At 39.5% G+C, this 10,433-nt stretch overlaps 1 protein-coding gene across 1 annotated transcript; it reads right to left on the reverse strand.

The window, feature by feature from the left end:
- Nucleotides 1-665: 665 nt before the first annotated feature.
- LOC307242903 (derlin-2) lies at nt 666-8,974 on the reverse strand. The gene is made up of 7 exons (XM_080017524.1): nt 8,867-8,974; nt 8,137-8,202; nt 4,443-4,516; nt 4,128-4,221; nt 3,704-3,899; nt 3,490-3,580; nt 666-1,170 (listed from the first exon to the last, which is right to left on the reverse strand). Exons 1-7 carry the CDS (start codon nt 8,957-8,959, stop codon nt 1,065-1,067), a joined length of 720 nt encoding a protein of 239 aa, XP_079873650.1. The 5' UTR covers nt 8,960-8,974; the 3' UTR covers nt 666-1,064.
- Nucleotides 8,975-10,433: the final 1,459 nt, after the last annotated feature.

A 10,433-nucleotide genomic window follows, 5' to 3' on the forward strand; every position in this document is an offset into this window, starting at 1 on the left:
GATCAAGGAAGGAAGATTGGACATCTCAGGAACAGATATCGGTGAGCGCATTACTTCTGCATGTGGGGTTCTTACCGTCAAGCATGGAGGATGCAGTGTCACAATCTGGAGTTACTTTACCGGTGAGATCCCTAAATCCATGTCAATCTCAACCAGCATGACTACCAGAGCATAATTCAGAGGTATGCCATTCCATTAGGATTACCACTAATTCAGCAAGCTTATTACCTAGCCTGCCCAGTCTGCGGACCTCAATCCAATAGAACTTCCGTGGGATGAACTGTAGAGAAGAGTCAAAGAATAGCCACCCACACAGTCTACATTTCTGGGAACTGCTGCAGAAGAGCTGGAAGACATGTTGACAATTTCTGTCTGAAAGCTGTTAACTGAATGCTTTGTGTTTATGGCACTGTTAAGGCAAAAAGGGGCAATTTTGAGGAATCCAAGCTCTTGAGACAATTTTAAATTATTTGAAAAGTGGTGTTTTGTAGCATGTGTTTTCATTTTCAAGTATTACAGATGCTTTTGTAAGACAATTATCCAAAAAGGTGCACTCAACATTTCACTGGTTACACACACATACATCTACATATAGATGATATCTCAACGCTTGTACTGTCTTTGATCTACTGTACATTATCAAATCAAATAAACAGAATTATTTGTCTCACGCATTTATTCTTTAAAAAAGTAAAATGAAAAAATCAAACAAAAAAAAAAAAAACACTGTACCTCAATGGAATAATTCAAATAGTTAATTTGTCTCTTCCATTTGACAATTGTTCAAAAAACTGTTCAGAGACAAGCAATAATGCATAAAGGCTTATCAAAAGTTCATGGGCTTCATTCTCTTCTAAGGAGTCATATAGCAACAATCTTGCATCAAGAAGACCAGAGTTTCTCGGGGTGACTTGAGTCTTTTAAAAAGACATGGATATTTCCCAGTCCTTTAAGTTTGGCATTACTTGTCCAGAACAAAAGAAACAGCTAATGTTTCTTTCTTTTATCTGTCACTGAGGGAATATCCTTGTAATTGACCTGTGGATAGATGTTTAGGAGCTTATTTAACCCCCTAGGCGCTGTCCCTCTCCCCAGGCAAATCCTCCAGGGCGCTCTTCTGGGAGGGGATTGTAGTTTGCATCCTCTTCTGGAGTGTCAAACAGCATCTTTCTGTAACAAAAATGTACACTGTATATGAAATATCTTTCATATACAGTATATATACACACATATATACACATACATACAGGCGTGGACAAATGTGTTGGTACCCTTACAGCTCATTGAAACAATGCTTCATTCCATATACACTACTCACAAAAAGTTAGGGATATTTGGCTTTCGGGTGAAATTGATGGAAAATGTAAAAAGTTGACGCTACAGTGATATTATATCATGAAAGTATGGCATTTAAGTAGAAGCATGCAATGGTGATTTCCTCATCTCAAACAATTTATTGAAACAAAAGCCAACAACAGTGGTGGGTATACCACAACAAAAAATGTCAATGTCTCAATAAATTGTCATTTGCCCTTGGGCATCAATTACAGCTTGACAACATCTCATGCTGCTCACAAGTCGATTTATTGTCTGCTGAGGCATGGCACCCCACTCTTCTTGAAGGGCGGCCCTCGGGTCATTGAGGTTCTGGGGTACAGAGTGACGAGCCTCTGCACAGCGACTCAGCTGATCCCATAGGTTTTCTGTGGGATTCAGGTCTGGAGAAAGTGCAGGCAACTGCATCTGAGGTACCCCAGTCTCCAGCAGCCGTTCCCTAATGATGCGACCTCAATGAGCTGATGAACATTGTCGTCCATGAAGATGAAATTAGGCCTGTGTTGTTCATGCGGGGGCACAATGACTGGATTAATGATGTTATTCAGGTATTATGGGCTTGTCACTGTACCATTCACAAAGTGTAGGGCACTTCTGTATTGACTAGACACACCTGCCCACACTGTAACACCACCACCACCAAAGGCTCGTCTGGTGACAGCAGTGGCTGATGCATAGCGCTCTCCTTGACATCTCCAACATTGTTGGCGGCCATCATTTCTGCTCAACGTGAATCGACTTTCATCAGAGAACAGCACTGAGGCCCACTGGTCCCTCGTCCAGCGTCAATGCTCCCTGGCCAATGCAAGACGATGATGCCTGTGCCTTTGTGATTCAGGTATTTCTCCAGACCTGAATCCCATAGAAAACCTATGGGATCAGCTGAGTCGCTGTGTACAGCATGAGATGTCGATGTCAAGCTGTAATTTATGCTCAAAGGGCACATGACAAGTTATTGAGACATTGACATCTTTTGTTGTGGTATACCCACCACTGTTGTTGGCTTTTGTTTCAATAAATTGTTTGAGATGAGGAAATCACCATTGCATGCTCCTACTTAAATGCCCTACTTTCATGATATAATATCACTGTAGCGTGAACTTACATTTTCCATAAATTTCACCCAAAATCCAAATATCCCTAACTTTTTGTGAGTAGTGTATTTGTGTACATACAAAGTGCCAAATAATGAGGTAAACGAATGACAAAGTAATTGCTGGGAACAAACTGCTCAGGCTTCCGGCCGCTCTGAACATTAGGTTTCAAAGTTGTTTTTCCTACTCTCTGCACAAACTGAAGTCAGCTTGTCACGGATTTCTTTATATGGTCATCTGCTCCATCAGATGGAGCAGACGACAGATGATTTTTATTTATTTATTTATTTAGATTGTGGTTGTGAATCTCTGCACTAGAGCACATTCCATCACTGATGGTTGTGTTTATTTCCCACTTTATTCACCACGTGTGGAAGTGCTTGACATTCTGATCAAAGGCGCACTCCCTTGTACACACAGCAAAACACCGGAGGAGAAGGAAACGCGCCGGTGCGCTCGTGCGTCTCCAGTGAAATTCCCGTTACCAGGAATATTCCTTTCTAATGTGTGTTCACTGTACAACAAACTGGATGAACTTGTATTGAATTTTATCGCTCATCACATGTGAATTGAATTGATGATTGACACACACACACACATGTTTGGATTTCTTTTCCCCTCAATATTAAACACCTTCATTTAAAAACTGCATTTTGTGTTTACTTGTGTTATCTTTGTCTAATATTAAAATTTGTTTGATGATCTGAAACATTTAAGTGTGACAAACATGCAAAAAAACAGGAAGGGGGCAAACGCAAACACACACACACACACGTTTGGATTTCTTTTCCCCTCAATAATAAACACCTTCATTTAAAAACTGCATTTTGTGTTTACTTGTGTTATCTTTGTCTAATATTTAAATTTGTTTGATGATCTGAAACATTTAAGTGTGACAAACATGCAAAAAAACAGGAAGGGGGCACACACACACACACACACACACACACACACACACACACACACACACACACACACACACACACACACACACACACACACACACACACACACACACACACACACACACACACACACACACACACACGTCAAAACTCACATGATAAATGGGGTTTTGAGCCACCTGCCACCACCAGGCTGGTTTGGGAACACATCCTCAAGGAAGAAGTATACATGGCCAACAGCGATACCTCAGGAAAAAAATAAAAGCAAAAATGTACAAACTTACAAATTATACAGCCCCCGCCCGCTTGCCCACAAAACACCAATTAGAAAGGAGGTATTTTATTGCACTTAGATGAAAATAAAGCTACCTAATAGATCCACAATAATCGAGTTGCCCAGCAACAGGGAAAATCCCATAAGCACCCAGGGCAGAAAGGGTGCCTGGAAGTTGAGAAGACCAAAGAAGTTCATCCGTACGTTGGGGTTTCGCCGACTCCATACATACACTAGCATAATGGTGAAAGCTTGGCCCAGGAACACCAGACTTACAAAAATGCCAAATATCTGAGAGTTTATTAATTTTGAACAACAAAATAATATTCTAAAGCTGTGGACAAACAGGATTCAGACAAAAATGCAAAAGAACCTACTGGTTAACATAGGTATGGTATTTACACTGAAGCAATCAGGTGGGGAAAGGGGACTGAAAGGATTACCTGTTTACAAAAAAATCTAAATATATGAAATAATAAAAAGTACTTTCAATACGAAATCCATGAAAAAAAAGGATACGGTCATCAGTAGCCCACCAAAGAGGAACATGAAAACAAAGTCAGCAGTGCGCCCTCTAAAAGAGCCCTCCTCCAGCATACGACAGTATCGGTACCTGGGGGAGAACGGTTAAGGTGATCTGTACACATTTTGCTGTTTATTTAGATTACAATACTATTAATGCAGGAAACCAATAGCATTTTAGTTAACAAAAACAGGAAAGAAGTTTACATTTAAATTGTAATATTGTATGCATCATAGGTTGCATTTTGTAACTGAAATAAACATTGTAGATTTCCAACAAACTCACTCCATAAATTTAGTTCAAAAGGATACAAAAAAATCATATTGAAAAGGAAGTTGAAGCCAACTGGACCAAAAAACAGGAAGTTTGTTATTAACCGCCATACCTGGAAAATGATAGAGAGGTAATATGCAACTGCAAATCTATCAATAGCGCGCGCGCGTGTGCGCACACACACACACACACACACACACACACACACACACACACACACACACACACACACACACACACACACACACACACACACACACACACACACACACACACACTGAAACTGAACACTGAAACCAAATGTTAGAAGGCAACATTTTTCTTTATTTGCATTATGCGGATACTTGTAAATATAAATAGCCTAGATTTGCCTGCAAAAAAGGCCTTGAATATTTGATGCAGCTCAGTCAAAACCTAGTTTATTTGTTTGGTGTGTCAAAAAGAAAACTCTTCCAGAACTAAAGGTTGCGGACCCCTGGCTTACATGTTATTATATAAGTGTAAGTCTGTAATTGTATGGTAGGTGTTTGTTTCCTTTGAGGACTACATTTTCCCAGTCAAGACAATTGGGGACCCATTATGCTTTTCTTTATTTTCTGTCATATATGTTACAAAGTGGGATGTTCGTAGTCAAAGTGCCAAATAATAAGGTAAATGAATGACAAAGTAATTGCTGGGAACAAACTGCTCAGACTTCCGGCCGCTCTGAACACTAGGTTTCCAAGTTGTTTTTCCTACTCTCTGCACAAACTGAAGTCAGCTTGTCACGGATTTCTTTATATGGTCGTCTGCTCCATCAGATGGAGCAGACGACAGATGATTTTTATTTATTTATTTATTTTGATTGTGGTTGTGAATCTCTGCACTAGAGGACATTCCATCAGTGATGGTCATGTTTATTTCCCACTTTATTCGCCACGTGTGGAAGTACTTGATATTCTGATCCAAGGCGCACTCCCTTGTACACACAGCAAAACACCAGAGGAGAAGGAAACGCGCCGGTGCGCTCATGCGTCTCCAGTGAAATTCCCGTTACCAGGAATATTTCTTTCTAATGTGTGTTCACTGTACAACAAACTGGATGAACTTGCATTGAACTTTATTGCTCATCACATGTGAATTGATTTGCTAACATTAACCAAAACATTTTTGATCAATTATTTATTTTAAAAAAACAATCACACAATCAAAGGGCAATTTCAGCATTTGAATAGTGATATATTTCTTTATATTTTAATTCAATTTGAATTTCGTTCATGCAGCACTAGTGTAAATACATTTGTTTGTTTTTTATTTTAAAGTCCAGCCCCCCATGTCTACTTGGAAAAATTCTGGTATCCCCCACCCCTACATTCAACAACACAAAATCCCTGCTTGTGGCACTGTAGTGACAGTTTCTTATTAATTGCCAATAATCAAACACATCCAACCCGATAACAGAATGCATATTTGCAGCGCACATTTTACAGATAACTTCCATAATGTAGGCGCGACTCAACAGGTACTGACAGAGTTTGCTTTAATGTTTATAGAGCTACCGAGCTAACAGTTTAAAATATGGGTGGAGAGTACCGCTGGGGGATATGGCTGAAAATGTAATTATGATAAAGCATTCCTTATCAGGCGATTATGACATTTATCAATTTAGGTATATAAAACCTCTATTTTTGCAAACTTTTTTTTTTTTTTTAATAAACCAGACAGCGTTGTATGTCACGGTATTATCTAAAACACATTTAATGCCAGAATTGTAAAAAAAAAAATTGGGAAAAAATGTATGAAGAAAAAGAACAAGCCAGATTGAAATTATTTTATACAGGGGGGCTTTAAATAATTAATAATATAAAACTTAATACATGTCACAATACCAATACCAATTAAAATTGATGCCTGATTCTTGATGGCGAATCTGATATCATGATAAAACATAAAAAATTAATAAAAAATAAACTAAATAAACTTCTTCAGCAAACAATGAATCTTAAGAATATCTGTATCTGGTAACAGCTCTGTACAATTTGGGAAAACTAGAGATGCTGTAAAATCCCGCCCTAATCACCACCAACGAACGGTGGTGCCTCTTACGACCAATGTATGCCTATGCAGTTAATTTCTACAGTGAGGCATCATAGCTGCCACAAACTGGCCAGAGAGGGATATAGCTAACCACATTAGCAATCTCCTGGTTTGTTAGATAGAAAGACATTTAAAACAAACAGCTGAAGAAATGTGAAATCGCTCTTTTATAACATTGTTAAATCTACTGACTGACAGTAGACTGCTACTACCATCACCAACCGAATACCCCTCCCCATGACGGTGAAACATGGCGGCCTCCGTGGAAGAGACGCTGGCCGAGAAACTCGTAAAAAACGCAAAAGGCTCTCGCTTGAACCAGTGTTTGGTTTGTCCATTCAGGGCTACTGTGGAAACATGACAGTGTAACATGGCAGCCTCCATGGAAGTGTACCTGGTCCCTATGTAGATAAAATTGGCTCATTTTAAGGTTACACTATCACAACTGTTCTTATTTTCATGGGATTACACACTAATTAAAACATACTTATGAATATTATATTACATTTCTGCCAATTCCGTAAATTCTACACACAGCACCTTTAAATTAAACACATGGTTTATCTAAAGGGATCTATTACGCAAAACTCACTTTTTTAGTGCTTGTGAACATACATTTTGGTCTCTGATGGGCCTACTAACCCGCAAACTCTGAAATAAGACAACCCAGTCAGTTTTTAGTGAGCAGTCTATTTCAGAAAGGATGTGATTAACAAGCCATTCAGATTTGAAGCCCCTTCCTATGTCAAGTGGGACTTCGGCATAATTAGAACTGCCGTTCATCTGAGTCACTCCATCCACGGCTGGAGAGCGACTGGACCGACTAGCATCAAAGCTAAGATCTAAGCATTGGAAGTGCACTGTTGTTCACTGCACGGACCAGCACAAATCTTAAAAATTAGGAATCAATACCAACTGTCTGTGACAAAACTGCAGACGAAGGAAATGTAAGTATTTGCTGTGTGTTTCTTTCTGTGAATGTCCACGGTAGGGTGACTGTACTGTAGGCTGCAGCGTGTGATTGGCTCCACATTTCTCTAAACAAAACCGTATAAGTATTTATTTCATTTTCAGACATTTCCATGATGGAATGAAAAAAATAGCCCCAAGCCCCACTGTAACCGCAGTGCTCCATGCGCCATGCTGCTCACCATGGTGAAAGTCAGAATGAACTTTTAAATTAGGCCTTGTAGATCTAATATGAGTGAAGATTCAGCAATTGGATTGCCTATTTCTCACCTCAAATTTGTTCAGAAACAGATTTTATTGTACTGATAAGGTCAAATCAGTGAAGGTTTACAGAGAAATAAAACAGAATCCGGAGTAATGCTTAAACCCTTTTGGCTCATAGCCCGGAACTTGTGCTCAAACCCCATAACAAGGGGCCTCAGGAGGGTGGCTCCACCCACTGAAACAGCCGGTTTTGGAACACTATGGTTTTTGAGGCATATTACAATGGCTTTAATGCATAATCTCAGTGGTATTTTCAGCAAAAACACTTCTATGGAGACCATACATTAACTTTAAGGAGCATTATGGGTCCCCTTTAATCTCCCTTGGCTCTCTGGCTCTCTATCAATGTGAAATTAGTAATGCATTTGTAAGTTCTAATGACTTCAGAAAGATCAGCAGTAGACCCATGTTTAAATTACTCACCTGGTAATTCCTTAAAATCAAATCCGGGTTGAAATATAGTTGAAATGGCGTGATAAGTTCTAGTTGCTGTAATGGAGATCAGAGTAGGAAAATTAATTATTGTTTGATCGATTACATGTTATCCATCTCTAGCTAACATAGGATACATAGGATGTAAAACTTTGAGCAGAGTTTAGTAAGTAAGGATGAAAAATACTTATAATTATATAATTCATACAAATACCATATCACAACTGGGGACGCTGTGCTAAACGTGAAGTGCTAAGCTATCATGGGCATGACAAGACGCCACATCCCCTGTGGCCGAGAAAATCCGATTATTTTATTTACAACCATTTTCCCAGTGCACTTAAGACACTTAAGACACATTTAAGCGTGACTAGCGTAGCACCTCATAAATAAAATGTAAGAAAACCCATAACTTAGTGCGACACGACGAGCCTTAAGAATCAGTTCGTAAACCACTGTCCCTTTAGATTTGGAAACAAGACAGGGGAAATATACGCTATCAACAATGTTTAAACGGATATGTCATTGGGGCACGAAGACTGTCTCGCTAACCTACCGAGTTCCGACACATACCATTGGAACCCACCGGAGCTACAACTAGCCAGCGAGCTAGCTGTTTATGGACACAGCTTTCACTTCGCTATTGCGAAAGAAACCGAACAGCTTGTGGCTTTGTTGGGTGAACAAATAAAGACACGTAAAGGCTTTAGACGTATCTTACCACTGCGGCCGTTGTTAGGACACACGCGGTTGTATATGCCCTTGTTACCACCGGAATCTGTAAGTATTCCTGCTGTAAAGTCTGGTAAGCCATTTTGGACGGCGTGGAGGCTTCCGGCACTTTGTTGACACGTCATCCTTACGAGCGAATCCAAAAACGGCGCGAGGTAAGGTGAAAAAGAATGTGACGAGAGGTTCACGCAAACCCCGCTTTTCATCCAAATGGAAGGATCCATAGGCTTTACGTAAAAAAAAAATACTCATTTTTATATATATGTATGATTTTTGAAGCGTAAATGCAATCACCAGATATAACAAGCTAACGTTAGGCTATAAACCAACTAGACCACGGTCGCATGACTTCAATGTCACCGCTACTAAGCTTCCAACTTGTAATTAGACTTTGCGCGCTTACTCCTTCTACAAAAGCCTGGAAGGTTTGAGTTAGAATAGCTTGCAAGAGAGCGAATATAAACACAACTAGAGGCTGTAAAGGTGGATTAGTGAGTAGATCACTTTCCGTGTTCAGTGTGATGACGTCAAATGTCCCCAACAGCCTCTGTCGTCTCATTTAGCCACTTGTTAGCAACTACCTTTTTTAAGACACGTTAAAGCTTCCAAATTCACGAGTGAGGTATTAACTGACGTATTTTATGTTGTATAACAAAACTTGAAAATCTCTTAAACGTGTGTTGACCACAGACCTTATTTTAGGCATCTAGCCAAAAATCTATTCAAAAAAAACAATTGATGAGGGAACCAGAAGTGCAAAAATGCTTCCTCATTTCCGGGTTTTAGGATTAATTTCCTGCAGCACTCTATAAATTTCTTTGGGCTTTCTTTCGGTTTGTGCCAATGTAACCCTCAGATTTTTTATGGAAGGCAGAACGCAAGACGTGATTCGGGTCCAGCAACAGCCTTTTATCGCACCAGTGCCTGGCAATAAAAAAACAACAAAACTTTGGCACACAAATTCCAGCTTCACTCCAAATCAAATCAGCCCTCTGGTCCACATGGGTACAGGTAACCGGAACTGGAAGTCCCAGTGACTTTACCCTTTCTGCGTGTTACCCCGGAAGTTTAAAACTTATAAAAAATAAAAGTGCCAGGTGCAAAAATAAAAGTTTTATAGAACATAATGTACAAATTTTGGCAAACGTCACTAATTATTTATAATTATATACACTTTGGTTACATTCTCCCCTCTTGAAATCGGCAAAATATACAAATTAAAACAAAATGTCAAAAAAAGACAAGTCATGTCCAACAAAATCCAGTAATACTGGAATTGTCACATCAAACGAAAGCTGTACCCCTACACAACTATCAAGCTGTTCCTTTTAAGAACTAACGAGAGAGAGTGTAGGCCTTACCACTCCCGCCACAATATAGACTAGATAAAGTGCCCCACTAAACTGGATTATACTAGCTTCACACTAAGAGCAAAAACTATATATGCACAAATGTAGGACAGCCTTACTAATGCATTTAACGGTCATGTTAAAGTGCATACAAATTAAGACTGGGACTGACCACTGAAAACTGAAGTCACCCATTTTTTAAATGTG

This window comes from Zeus faber (genome assembly GCF_960531495.2).
Source record: "Zeus faber genome assembly, chromosome: 17".
Lineage (NCBI taxonomy): Eukaryota > Metazoa > Chordata > Actinopteri > Zeiformes > Zeidae > Zeus > Zeus faber.

Excerpts from the sequence above, each read along its gene's own strand:
- LOC307242903 (XM_080017524.1), bottom strand. The coding sequence starts at position 8,959 with ATGGCTTACCAGACTTTACAGCAGGAATACTTACAGATTCCGGTGGTA. Across the intron at positions 8,203-8,866 it reads TCCTAACAACGGCCGCAGTG|CAACTAGAACTTATCACGCC; the intron begins GTAAGATACGTC and ends TCTCCATTACAG. Across the intron at positions 1,171-3,489 it reads CTCAAAACCCCATTTATCAT|AAAGATGCTGTTTGACACTC; the intron begins GTGAGTTTTGAC and ends TTTTTGTTACAG.